Source organism: Copadichromis virginalis, linkage group LG23 (assembly GCF_057382275.1).
Source record: "Copadichromis virginalis isolate Kocher_CV1m ecotype Utaka linkage group LG23, C_Virginalis_male_GT1.1, whole genome shotgun sequence".
NCBI classification, from domain to species: domain Eukaryota; kingdom Metazoa; phylum Chordata; class Actinopteri; order Cichliformes; family Cichlidae; genus Copadichromis; species Copadichromis virginalis.
In genome coordinates this window covers 9,058,185-9,071,871 of record NC_140639.1, presented here as the reverse complement: position 1 = coordinate 9,071,871, position 13,687 = coordinate 9,058,185, and the positions used below count along the sequence as shown (strand labels likewise).

General features: G+C 39.2%; 1 protein-coding gene across 9 annotated transcripts in view; it reads right to left on the bottom strand.

The window, feature by feature from the left end:
• fryl (furry homolog, like) overlaps window positions 1-13,687 on the bottom strand; it is a 75,466-nt gene that overhangs the window by 25,575 nt on the left and 36,204 nt on the right. For 7 of the 9 annotated variants that reach the window (XM_085447447.1, XM_085447449.1, XM_085447442.1 and 4 more), the window contains 28 exons: window positions 13,495-13,575; window positions 13,025-13,193; window positions 12,347-12,439; window positions 12,151-12,249; window positions 11,449-11,550; window positions 9,554-9,598; window positions 7,010-7,113; window positions 6,779-6,887; window positions 6,583-6,669; window positions 6,324-6,495; window positions 6,094-6,226; window positions 5,829-5,936; window positions 5,496-5,733; window positions 5,226-5,402; window positions 5,004-5,090; window positions 4,648-4,916; window positions 4,191-4,398; window positions 3,818-3,942; window positions 3,678-3,735; window positions 3,488-3,579; window positions 3,230-3,402; window positions 2,952-3,112; window positions 2,750-2,860; window positions 1,554-1,708; window positions 1,370-1,469; window positions 1,099-1,267; window positions 355-623; window positions 28-168 (listed from right to left, as the gene is read on the bottom strand). In XM_085447447.1, coding sequence (XP_085303573.1) covers window positions 28-168; window positions 355-623; window positions 1,099-1,267; window positions 1,370-1,469; window positions 1,554-1,708; window positions 2,750-2,860; window positions 2,952-3,112; window positions 3,230-3,402; window positions 3,488-3,579; window positions 3,678-3,735; window positions 3,818-3,942; window positions 4,191-4,398; window positions 4,648-4,916; window positions 5,004-5,090; window positions 5,226-5,402; window positions 5,496-5,733; window positions 5,829-5,936; window positions 6,094-6,226; window positions 6,324-6,495; window positions 6,583-6,669; window positions 6,779-6,887; window positions 7,010-7,113; window positions 9,554-9,598; window positions 11,449-11,550; window positions 12,151-12,249; window positions 12,347-12,439; window positions 13,025-13,193; window positions 13,495-13,575 — 3,835 coding nt within the window. The remainder of the gene's footprint in view (window positions 1-27; window positions 169-354; window positions 624-1,098; window positions 1,268-1,369; window positions 1,470-1,553; window positions 1,709-2,749; window positions 2,861-2,951; window positions 3,113-3,229; window positions 3,403-3,487; window positions 3,580-3,677; window positions 3,736-3,817; window positions 3,943-4,190; window positions 4,399-4,647; window positions 4,917-5,003; window positions 5,091-5,225; window positions 5,403-5,495; window positions 5,734-5,828; window positions 5,937-6,093; window positions 6,227-6,323; window positions 6,496-6,582; window positions 6,670-6,778; window positions 6,888-7,009; window positions 7,114-9,553; window positions 9,599-11,448; window positions 11,551-12,150; window positions 12,250-12,346; window positions 12,440-13,024; window positions 13,194-13,494; window positions 13,576-13,687) is intronic. The other 2 variants (XM_085447450.1, XM_085447451.1) reach the window with 1 other exon arrangement.

The window sequence follows — 13,687 nt, the reverse complement described above, 5'->3', positions numbered from 1 at the left end:
TGGCACATTGAGTGTGCTGCAACTTACATAGGGCAAGAGGCTGGGGTCACTGCTGACTCCAGACATACTGATGAGGAAGTGAAGAATGATTTTGAGGTTCTTTGGCCAACTATCTGCTAGTGTAGTCCAGACATTCTCGATCTCTGACAACGCAAACTCATCACCATACTGTTAAAAAAAATATAATAGTTTAATGATAAATGAACTTGCCCAACCAGCTTTTTAAGATGTAGATGTGTAGATCAGAATCAGAATCAGAAAGGGTTTTTATTGCCAAATGTTGAGCAGGTTTACAACATTATGAAATTGCTGCGGTACTTAGTGCAAACATAGATGGTATGTTAGCTGTGTCACCTTAGCGGTCATGAACATGAGGTTGTTTAGCACCATGGTTGTAGCACGAGGGGATCCCCAGCCCTCTCCACGGAGCCAGCGACGGCTATTGACCATCATAATTTCTCGGTCTTTCACATCCTCATCATCCTCGCCACTGCAGCAGTCCTCTGGTCGTCGTGGAGTTGGTTTGAAGTCAACAAGCTCCACATTATTCATCCAAGGTAGGAGGTAGTGCAACATTACTTGACGACCACCAGGATGTGCTGTCTGGATACGCTGACTCACCTCTGCAGTGTGGATAGTACAAACAAAGACATTAACACAGGGGTGTCAAACTCCTTACAGTCACGAGCCACATATGGCTCAATTAAAAGCTGAAGTGGGGGTAAAAGTATAATTTTCAGTGGGAAAAAGATAACTTTTTAAGTGTCATAGGCAGTTACCAGAGTGGCTAGGATGCCATTTGAATGAACTTAGCTATAATACTAAATAAAATACAAATGAAAAAAGGACCTTGAATGGAAATATACAGCCGAATTTGAATGGGAAAATCGTGCTTATCTCCCCAAAAAGTCAATCAACAGCAAAAACAGAAACCATATTAGCCGACTATCAAGTTTTATGAGCAAAAATCTTTTCTCATAAAAATAAAAAAAAGACCTAAAATAACTGGTTTCACAGTCAAAGGAAAGTGAGATATTTCAGTTAACGGAATACTTATCATATTACATTGATGTGTATTCATTCAGCAATGTAGCAAACCTGAGAAGATGGGCAAAGTGAGCTCTGGGTAAGTCCTTGCAAGCTCCTCAGACAGCTGGTAGTAAGACACAGAGTAGAGGTGTGGCAGCGGTGAGGGAGGGGTCAGGATGCCATCAGTCCGCTGAATCTCCAATTTGTGGGCATAACGGAAAAGCTTGGGCTCTAGGATCTGCATCACACAAAGAACCACAGATTATTAAATTAATGATTAAAGACCCAATTTTTTCTTTTTTGGGCATCTACAGTATGTGTAGGACAAAGAAATTCTGACCTGTAACAGCTGCATGGACAGTTCATAGATTTCCCTGGAAGAGTCAGCCGCCTTGAACAGAATCAGGTTGAGCAGCACCACAGTGTCAAACTGGTAATCCCTAAAAGAAATATAACACATACGGTATTTAATCACAAGTAGGTGGAACCTTAAAAAATGACATAAAGATGGCACCATGTGGTACCTGTTGTGAAAGACATTGGCAATGGCCCTAAAGCAGCCGGCAGCTACACGACGGGAGCCAGTGTAGCAGCGGTCCACAGCCCAGAACATGAGGTTGCTCTGGTCTGGATTCAGTTCTAGTAGCAACATCACAGCCTCACAACCCAGCTGGTGAACCTAAAGGAAACCACACAGCAACCGTTAAGAATCTCTCCTTCAGTCTACAAAACTCTGATGAGTTTTACACATAACTTCTTAATATCAAATGAAAAATACCCAGTATTAGAGTTATGAGACTGAGGTTTGCTGTTAACTGCAGAAAACTAATATATACTTTACAACAGCATAACTGTAATTAAAACTTTTAAGAATTTGAGAATTAATCAGATCACTTTAACCTACCATTTCATTTTAACTAAGTGCAAGTCATTTATTGAATGTAGACCTATAAACATTTAGCAGGGCTTTGTTGCAGTACTTCTGAACACCACTGTGTGGTGCTAGTGTCAAATGAAGTAAATGTGTGCTACATAACTTTGACCTCATGAAGTCTTGCGTCACAGACTAAACTCCTGCTATCTGTGAGAAAACATCACCACTCATGCTTGGTGACTGGTCATAATACTGGGATTTTGTGGTGTGACATTTATTTAATGACCAGAGACATAATTATTATACTTTAAAAGTAATTAGCTAACATTTAACCTTATAAATATGTAGTGCATATATAAACTTGATTTAAATAGCTAATATAAAGTTTAACTGGATTATAAAAGGCATGATTAAGCTTAGGTTTCACCCACTGTTTAGGTTCAGGAGGAAACGATTGTGGTTTGAAATATGAGGAGATGGCATTCAGACTTGTTTCACTATTGCCACCATGCTTGAGTCACAGGTCTGACACTGAAGGAAACTTTTTGCATAGATCTGAGACACCAGTGGTTTTGACATAACAGCAGTAGTAATGAAACCTTCCTTACAAAATGTCTTTTATGAGCTACCCTGCAAAACACATTAGTTTAAATAATGCAAATTATTTTTATTACACAAACTCATTACATAAACATGGATTTTATAACATTACCCATTATAAAAAAATATTATTATTGAGAGTTTTATTGCTAAAGTTTAATTACTTGTGGATTTACCACTTGTTAATGATAGTTAAGTGATACAGTTTTAGTTAGAATAGATTCAAAATGGCAGAATTTCTCTGACCTTCTTGTCCTGAGAATCCAGGATATTGTCCAGCCACTTGTAGAGGTAGCCATCAGAGGAGAGCCCTACATTGTCAGCTACAGGTCCACAACATAACACTGCAGACATGGCCTGGAACAAACAAAAAAGTTTGCTGGTTATCAGTAAATGCATGACACAGTATGTAAAAAGCAGATTTTCTTGAAATTTTTAGATGTTGAACCTTTAGTGCACAGTACTGATGGCGGTTGATCTGGATATTTCTGTCACTGTAACGATCCAAGGGTGTGAACATAATGCTGAAAGGCCCAGCCCAGTGACTGAACAGCATGAACAGACTGTGTCTCAGTGATTGCTGGGGGAAGATGGTCCTCCTCTGGTTCACTGAAGATAATAAGTAAAGAAATTGATACACAAGGTTAAACTGAGAAAAATTGCTTAAAACAAATGCTTACTTTGTATGCTTACTTTATAAGCATTTGTCTTAATTAAGAGATATACCTGGGACATTCTGAATGATGTTGGCCACAAGCGCGCTGAAGTGACAGCGAATGTCCTTCAGAGTGTCCGAGTCTTTGTCATTCTCAGCCTCGAGCAATTGCCTGGTCAGATCAACATACTCGAGCAGCGTACTATTCAGAGAATGGCTCTCTGAATCCAACCCTCCACTTGCCCTGTAAAAAGAAAAGTTTATAAACTGCATATATAAAAATAAATTCCTAATCATGTGGTTACTCTAGATGTTTGAGGATTACATACACTTGACTGATGACACCAGCATCAGCAAGTAGCTCAAATATCCGGACCAGCTGGACCCTGAGGATGTCACGACGCCTGCGTCGCTTCATGTTCTGCAGAGTAAAGAATATTTGAACTCAGTAAAGTGTGTTTCTATGCACACAGAAGAAATACAGAAAATATTTTCAAACCATCAATGAAGGGCACTTACTTCAGGTCTTCTCTCTAGAGCTTCCTTTATGATGGAATTTAGCTCCTCCATCAATTCTCTGCACAAGAAAACAATATATGTAAGCCATTAAAAAGTCTTTATAATTCTAAAAATGTATAGCAGAGTATAGTGCTCATTACCTGAAGACCATGGGGTTGGTCCTGCCAAGCCCCAGCACAAGAGACTCGGTGATGTCCATGCTCTCAGAGCGCATCATTGGAACAATGTGTTTGAAAAGTGAGGAGGGGGACGGAGTGCCAACAATCTGTTAACACACAGAGCAGAAATGTAAGGCTTAAGTGTTGCAATAAATTATTCAAAATCCTCTAATTTTTTACGGCTGTCAGATTTTTATGTGGCTAGTGTGCCGTTATCATTTGAGACTGTCATACTTGCATTGTGAGTGAATTTCATTATTTCATCCTTTGTGCAAAAGCTCCTAACCTTTCATTTTAAAATATTTATGAATGTGTGTGAAAACCTGGCATAGAGTGTTGCTTATGAAATTGCCACCTTTGAATCATAACTGTAGCCGCTGTCCGGCGTGGACGCCAGCGTCTCAGGCGGGGAGCAGCGGACGGAGCCAGAGGTGGAGGATGAAGAAGACATGGAAGGGGAGGGAGAGGCAGAGCTGCAGCAGAGAATCAGGTAGTTCCTCCAAAGACCAATGTAGGAGTCACTGCTGTTCAGACTGTTGACCTTCTTTGCATTGATGGGGCTACTGCAGGTGGATATTCAGTAAAAACAAGAGATAAATTTTATGTTGAGGGTCAACATAAAATGCAGCTTTAATCAGAATTCTTTTGTCATAGAATTAACCCAGTTAATAAGCATAAGAGTTATGTTTTGTAAAAAAGTACTAATTGCCTAAGTAAGCACATAATGTCATCATGTAGACATCCTCACCCAGTATTCAGAGTCAGACCATAATGAATACACCCACAATGACAAAGAAGTTAAGGAAACCTACTTAATGTCAACTTGTGGGGACAGTAGTTGCAGGCGAGTGTAGGCAAACATCCAGGCATAGTTGATGGTGGTGGGGCAATGTTTAGGTAGATTCTCCTGTCTCAGGTAGCTGGATAAGCTGATGACCCAGGGGTCCTGGCCCTGAGTAACATGGGCAAACACCCAAATGTGCGAGGGGCTCACTACATCAAACTGGTGGCTGATGGGAGAGGAGCTCCACTCTGCTAGCGTCTGCAGATCAATCCCACTGGGACAATACAGCAAGTTGGTCTACAGAGAAGAACAGAAGATGATGAGCAGTATGTACTTTTAAAGGTTTTAGGATTTTAAAAAAAAGAAAAGAAAATCCATTCATACCTGGTCAGCGCCTGTGAGGTGAATGAAGCTCTCCAACACTGATGCACTTAATCTATCCATTACATCAATAGCCAGTTCTTCATCTCCCTGAAAGATTAAGTAAGAAAAAATTGAATGCAATTGTCCTTGCACAAAATTATCATCATTTTCTTTCCATGCAGGTTTAAACATATTTTGCTTCTTTCAACATAACGATATCCCCTGTAAGCCCAAGAAAATTACCTTGCTAATGCTCAGTGCAGTATGAAGAGCTCTGACCTCCTTGAGGACATTGACTGCTAGCCTGCGCGTGGCAGGGCGGCAGCTACAAAGCACCACCAGTGCCAAACCTTCCACCACATGCACCACACCTAAAGGAAGGTTACGCTCCAAGGACAGAGAACGGCCACTGCTTGAGCTCTGTTAAAAAGAACATTTAATTTATTTTAAACATGTTTGTCAGGCAACATAAAACCAATGAATACAAACTACACTGGTGATCCAAAAACCAACCTGTGAATCGTGGCTTTTATTGCTGCTCTGCACTGCCTGCTTCCACTGGATGATGAGCTGTAGAAGCATCTTTACTGCATTGTCCAGCAGTGTGGGATGAACGTCAGTCACCTCTCTGACTATGAAGTAGACAAAACCTGAGAGTACATCTTCTCGCCATTCTGGGAAATCCACCATCAGGGCCTGAAGAGTAGTAAAGGCAAGGCCACGCAGTTCTTCATCCATGTGGATGGTTAGTCTAGAGGAGGAGAGAGACCCAACAGGAAGATGGATATTAAAAGACATGATGTGTGCAGCAATGTGTCTGCAGAAAGGTTGGCGGGGATCAATTACTTGGCTAGAAGCTCTATTAGGTCTTGTCTGCTCATGCCATCTGGTATCAGTCTTGGGATGGCGGCCACACACGTTCGGAATAGATCGATCTTTGGCTTCCTCTCTCCCCTGCAGGACAGACAATTTATGAGAACCTGTTAATAGGTCATACAGCACCACTCAAAGTTTATAACTGGGTCAGGGTTTCCAAGCCTTTGACTGGAACTCTAAGTCCTACATAGCTGCATGGATGGCAATAGGAGAGCATAAAGCTGTTGTTACATACGTGATCATGTCCTCAGGCTCCTTGTTGGACATCTGTACATTAGTCATGCTCATGGAGCGTCCCACTTCCTTGTCCAGGTGTCGCAGGATGTTATCCAAGGCTTTTCGTACTTGCGGGTAGTATAGCGACATGCCTAGAAAAAAAAGATGGTGGACAGGTTAAAAGCTGCCTCACCTTCATCAAATGTTAACTCTTATTGTAAATGTCAGCTGTTCAAGACTCAAACCCACCTATCACTTTTGCTTCTTCATCAGTGAGGGTGGTGTTGAGGAAGATCTTTTTGACACGCAGGGTGTTGCCAGAGGGCATGATGATCCCTGTAGTAGGCATTGGAGGTTCCCCGTCTTTCTGCTGTAGGCTGTCAGCAATCACCAAGAAGGCTCGCAAACCGATATTCATCCTCTGGTTGGGCAGAGAGACAAAGCGGATAAGAGATAACATACAAACATTCCCTCATTACCAGAAGCTAAAGTCTTATGTATACATTACCTCTGGATTGATGGTAAAGGTTTTGTGAGACTTGCCCACGCACAGGAGGTCATAGATAATCTCCTTCATAGCAAAGTCCAGTCTTTCCTGTAATAATCAGCAAACCCGCAATCACTAAACCACACCTCATACTCGCCTAATTTTATTTATTTTGCTGTGACTTTAAAGTATGTCATAGTTTGTGCTCCAGGCTTACCTGAGCTATGAACTGGATGATCTTGACAAAGATGTTGAGGGGGGTGTCTCTGGGTACCACACTGCGCGAGCCTTTGGGGAAAAGTGCTGAAACGATGCTGAGGAGTCGACTAGCAAGAGGAAATGGGGAAACTGTTTTTTAGCTACAAGTATTCTCATACAAAGCCTCTTAGGAAGAGGACAACAGTAGTGGGTGGCAAAAAGACTGTTTGTTGGGTACTCTGCAACTGACCTCTGCGTGACAGTGTTACTCTCACACTTGATCCTGATGATATAGACCCACAGCAGTCTGTAGAGTGACTCTAGTGCAACACGGGACATCTTTGGGTCTTTATTCTGTAGATGTCAAAAAAGAGAGAGAGAGAGAAGGAAAGAAAGATAAGCCATCCATTCCATTTTGACACTTTCATTACTTACCTGAGAGAGACCAGTTTGTTGCTGTTGTCTGGAGAAACTTTGATTAAACACATTGCAATGGCATGCAAGAAACTGATGACAAAATTGTTTTGTGAGACTGCTGGTCACAAATTGATATGTGAGCACTGAACATCCACATGGTCTGATGAGCTTCATGCTTGGAGAAATTTTTAAGGTATAGTCGGCAGCAAAAGGAGGAAAATGCAGTATTACGCTGAGTACAAAGACAGTTACTGTAAGCCATGTAGAGTCATCACCGGAAAATTAACTGGGCTTTTGTAAGCAAGCTTTGTAAAATGCAAACATTCAATATTAAATGTAATTGTACATTAGTTAAGTCCTGGAGTACTCATTGTCCAGTAGGTATTTCACACTTTTCTTTCTTCCAACTTGCATCCTACATCAGGTATCTATATTAACGGTATACATTTAAAGGGTCTTTGGTTCTTTAGAGCTACCAGGCTGAGAGAATGTGATGTGATCGTAGTGTGAGGGATTTTCCAGTTAATGCCTTTATATTTTTTCACATGATTAACATGAAGTTTTATTCGATATTTGATAAGTGGTTTTAGATGATTATGGCCCACACTTTTCTATAACCATTACGAAATGTCTCATCTCCCATTAGCTTTTCTTAATACACTGAACAAACTAACAAATCTGTGTATTTTTATTTAAAAACATTTAATTTAATATGGATTTCATTTTTAGTTAAATTAAGGATTCTTTATGCTATTTGTCAAAAGTAGCAAATGTCATACTAAATGTGACAAATGCTTTTGTGATTAAGGTGAAGTGAAACTTCCTGTTGTGCAAACACAAAATCTGTCACGCTTTTCGTGCCTCAATGATTGATCTAATCTTTGTATCATCTAGTCACTGAAAGACTGGTACAGTGAACGGCAGGTGACTCACAAGTGCAGCTAAAAAGAGCTGCTCAGTGTCGGCATTTTATTTTTTTAACAACATAAACTCTTGTGATAAGATGCTTTTAAAGCATGTGAATAAACTTTAATAGCTCTGTACTAAATAACACCAATAAAATAATTCAAAAAAAACTCTTATACATGCACAACATCATCATCATTTTTTTTTCCCAGTCTAACATTTGGCACTGAACACCAAAGCCATAAACGACACAACAGCTGACCTACTATGGCATTTTTAAAATGTCTTTTACTTTTGTAACATAATCAAGATGCCACAAATCGAGTACAGCCAGTGGGGCAAGTACTCGATTTGTGTGAAGGATTGAAAAAGCACCAGTGAGACTACAGTGTAGCTGTCGCTACATAAACTAAAACCCAACCCAGCAGGCAAACTAAAGGTATCACTGCGATAATGAATACATCATTAAATGCTGAAATATATTTTCCTGTCTATGCCAGACCCTCTGGTAATATATACCAGAAACACATCACTTCTGACATAATGAAATCTTACATTAATATTTAACGTAATTAACAACAGGAGTTTGCATTTTATTGCAGCACTACCGTGTGTCTACTCTTCCTGCATATGCTGTAACAGCTTGCTTGGTATACATGTGAAAGAAAAAGAAGCCACACTTTAAACACTACAACACTGTGGGGCTCATATAGTCATGAACCAGTAATTACACCTGAATCATCCACATATTAAATACGCCTGATGTCTTTGATATCGTCACCAGTCTGATGACTACTATAATGTGCATTCAACGTGCTAAAAAGTACACAAATGTTAATAATTAACCAATTTTTTTTAAAACGACATATTATAGGTTAGATTCTTCTAAACCCTCTCATCACGCAGAAAGACAGAATAATCTCCACCTTTATCAACTTACACATTTATCCATCAACAACTTAAATGCAGTAACAGGTCACGCTAATTTATTAATAATATAAATAGCATACGATAACTTCCTTTACTTTGGCAATAAGTAAGTGTAGTGTGGTAGATGTCATTTCTAATGTTTTCCTTATCATATAAAAGAAACTTTTTCCGCAGGGGTTTTAGTTGTAACAGTGTTTCTATGCTGTGGCAACTAGCTTAAAGATTTAAGTACTTTTCCCACTACTGTGCATCTCACCATGCAAAAATGTATCAACAGTCAAAATGAAATTATTTAACTACAAAGACACGAAAGCAAAACACCACTGCTCATAAACACAAACCAGCTCACCCACAAAGCCTAAAGCAACAACAATAGCTTCAAGTGTGCCCTTCATTTACTGTTTTCACTGAGCAACGCTTCAATGTCACACCAGAGAACGATTAGCCTCTTCACAACTGCACTAGCCTACATCGTGATCAGGACCCTGGACCGTTAAAAGGAAGGGAGCATCAAGCTAGCCACCGTCACCAGATAACTCACCTGCAGCGTCTCAATCTGCTTTCGGATGCTGTTGTTAGACGGCATCTGGAGCGAGCCAACGTGAAAAAAAAGGGTCAAAAAACAGGAGACAAAGAATGTAGGGTTTGGGGAGGGACACATGCAAGTTATAAGCAAAAACAAAGACACAAAGCCTAAACAGATATGACAAGAGCAGATTAAAATCTCTTTACTCTTGTCAGTGTGACAGTATATAAATCAACTAAACCGAAAAGAAAAATAATGAACTCTTCAACATACCACTTGCATGTTGAGTAAAGTAACAGTTCATTTGTATTTGATATATTTTGATGTTATTTATTGGGAAAAAAGCAAAGTAAAATAAGGTGTGCTGTGGTTTAGAAATCAAACACACAGAGAGGGAAATTACAGAGAAAGGAATATATGCAAGGCGAACACAAGGACGGAAAAACAAAGGACAAAAAAGAAAAATGCCACAATATTTGTCCAGTTCACCTATTAAGCCAATGAGCAGCAACGGCCAATTCAGTTATTCCGCACAAAATCCATGCTTAACAAGTTGTATTTTAACCATGTGGGGTTCAGATTATAAAACAGGGCTGCAAAACTACAGCATAATCTCTGGAAACGTTGTGTGTATTTTTTGTCACTCCATCGTGCATTTACTACATGCAGACATATAAATAAAGGTAAATAACTTGTATAATTATTCAACCAAGTAACATGAATTCTTGACTTTTCGCTTCAGCGTAGAGACAAAAAACTACCTCGCTCACCTGGTTGAATTTGACTTTTACCAAGTATTCAAATGATGCAATTTGTTAAGTGAAGCAGAGCCCTTACATTTACAGCTCTCAAGAGCAGCCACAAGGTTAAAAGCATGACCCGGCAAATCACTAAAATCATCACTACAGTCAAACCATAGCACGAACCCACAAGATCACAGATCTCAATCACAGAATCACTATCAACGCTTGGGAAAATTACTGATTATAATTTTTCAAACAGAGGAAATGCAAAACAGTCACTCTAGTGAAAGAAAATGCTGGAATGAGATCACTGAAAAGACAGACGGGCATTCAAAACCACTGGATAGCAGTAGAAAGTCACAAAGACGCAAAGTGTAATTTATCCACCGGAAGATCAAACAGTCTCCTCAAAGGACAATCAATGCAGAATGGGAAAGACAGTCATTAAGTCAGGCAGTCAGTCAGTGATTTGGTCAATCTGCCTCTGGGTTGAATGGTCAGAAACAGGTTTGACCCCTTTGTAATTGGTTTACGAGGAGTGATTAACAGACCAGAGTGAAAACAGCACTTGAATTAACATAGTATGCATTGTGCATTACAGTTTACATTTCATTACAGGTTTACTTTAAATGTATAGCATATAAAAGTGCTAGAGTCGCATCTTTGAAATTAGCTGTAGATGCACAACCAAATACAATAATTTTTGCTTACACATTTCCATTTTGTCCACTTTTGAGTATATATGGTCCATGCATATTATATACATTAAACAAAAGCTTTACTTTGCTTTACTTTGACATGATCAAATCAAGTGCTATTCCTGTCCAGATCTGGTTTATTGATAATGGAGGGGAAAGCACATTTTGATACTGAGACAGAACCACAGAGCACACCCTTGACAACAAAGACAACATCTTCGATCAACATATCAGTATCAGGATACCAAGATTTTGTTTACTTTGATAGAAATAACCTTTATATTAATTATTTTAAGAAAAAAAAATTGTATGGTTCCTTTGCACTACCATAAAAACATCAGAATATCATTTTCAGACTTGAACTGAATTAGAAAAAGTGTAGTGACTTTAAAATACCTTAATATAAATCTACTGTTGAATTCAACCTTTGTGAAATGAACTGGATTGTAAAGGATGATGCTAACATTACCTTGAGGTGCGAGAGGCAATTTTGCAGGAAGATGTGCCAGTTGTTGAGAAAGAACTGCTTCTGACTGACACACAGCAAGCATGTCACCAGGGGATACAGAGCCTGGGGAGAAAGACGGTGTCAGAATGAAAATAAACTGGTTTTCTCACGAGGTCTGAATTTTTTTGTATGTGCTTCTGATCTGAAAACAAAAGGTCTCCTACACTAAACACAGACCAAAAGCAAAGACAGTATCACAAGCTGAGACCAAAAGATCTATTTATCGCAATCTGCACAATACTAAAACTGCTGGAAGCATCATCAACATAACATGTTACATTAGACAGGGATGAAAAAACAGAAAATCAAGGCCTGCCTTTAGAAAAGAAAATATAATGGACAAAGATGAGAGACTGTATTTATTTATTTTAAACATAGCATTATCTGGATGATAACGTCAGACTTGGTGGTCTGGGGGAAAAATAATGGTGTTGACAAAATAAAAGAAGAGTGATAAGATAAGATTCGGTTTCCAATAGCACAGCACCGACAGAAGTTAATATTATATATATACACACATATAAATAGAGAGACCTATATAAATAAAATATACGAAAGGGATAAATAGAATAGAGTGTGAGACAAAAAGAAAAGGAAGTGTTAAAAATTTGAAGTAAACAGGGTCAGGGCTGAAGAGGAAGTCATAGATGTCAGTGTTATTACCAAAGAGTGCTTCTTTCTAGAACTAAGGTCAAATGTTGTCTGGTAGAGCATCTCCACAAAGGTTTTTAAGCATGGCACGTTGACTTCATTTTTCACCGCCTGGAGGATGAACCGAACATTAGTTTGGCAAAATGAGATTCAGACTTAATGTTTACGCAACAGTCCAAAATTACACAATGCTTTGCTGGTTACTCACAGCAGCGACGGGGATGAGAATCTCGACAAAAAGGCCAGCAAGAGCGTGCTTTATGTCTTTATCCTTCACCTCCAGGAAATACTGGGCACATTCCTAGGAAGGATACCAAGGGCATGCATGTAAACAAGAATGCAGCGGATACAAACTAGCCAAACATCATGAAGACGTGTCATTACACTCCATTTACATGAGTTAAATAGAAAATTGAAAAATAAATAAATAAATAAATCACAGGCCTGGACCCAAGCAAAATATATAGACAGACCTAACCAGTGTGATAAGAAATGCAGTGATCAGACAATATAATTGGGTACAAGATCCTATGGGAGTAAAGGACATAAACCATAGCATGTTCCATTAAGACAGTAGGAAATTCTGATAATGGTACGACAGAACAGCGAGTGTTTTTTTCCCCCAACCACTGTATAAATTTTAATGAAAAAGCTAGTGCTCCATTCACAGCTCCTAGCAAAGCCTGAAATACATTTACACTCAATTCTTGGCAGACCTCACCTCTGATCGTTACTCATTTAGCTATATGAGCCATTGCTACAGAGAGCTGCTGAGTTTGAACAAAGGGGCAGCAGTTTAAAAAGAAAAAAAAACCATCTGGTACAATTCTGCAAACGCATCTAAGTTACACTTGCAGGTATACTCTGCATAAATAGTATTACTTACCTGCATAAACTGAAACGAAGCCTCAAAATCCTCCACAGGATACATTTTAACCCGAAAGAACTTCATGCCCATGATGAGACTGATAATGCTTTGGACTACGTGAGGACTCTGCTCTTTTTGCCTGAGCTCCTTCAGTTCTGTGATGAACTTCTTCCTCACTGCCTGGAACCTGAGCACAGAGGCAGAGATATATTAGCACTTACAAAAACCCTCCTAACAAGAGTTTGTACACAGTAATGTATATAGGCAACATTCTGCCTGGCAATGCACATTTAAATGCAATTACTAAAGAATGTAATTAAATGGTTTTAATTGTTCTAAAATTCAGTTGCAATATTTGTACAAACAAATGTCTAATCCCATCTATTACACTGTGCTCAATTCAGACCGTTTTCTTTTAATGAGAAATGTGAAAAACTGTAAACTATTTGTCCAGTCTTACGCTTAAAGGCACATTTCAGCTTACTCACTTTGACTGTGTAAGAACCCCTATAACCTCAGCGTACAGGTCTGCAATGATGTGCACGTTGCCAGTGTTGGGTCCACAGTACCTGGAAATTAATAAAGGATATGGCATCAAGTCAAACAACTGCTGAATTATTTAACATACATCAAAAAACTATTCACACAACAACAGAAGCACTTAAAGTAACTGTGTTTACT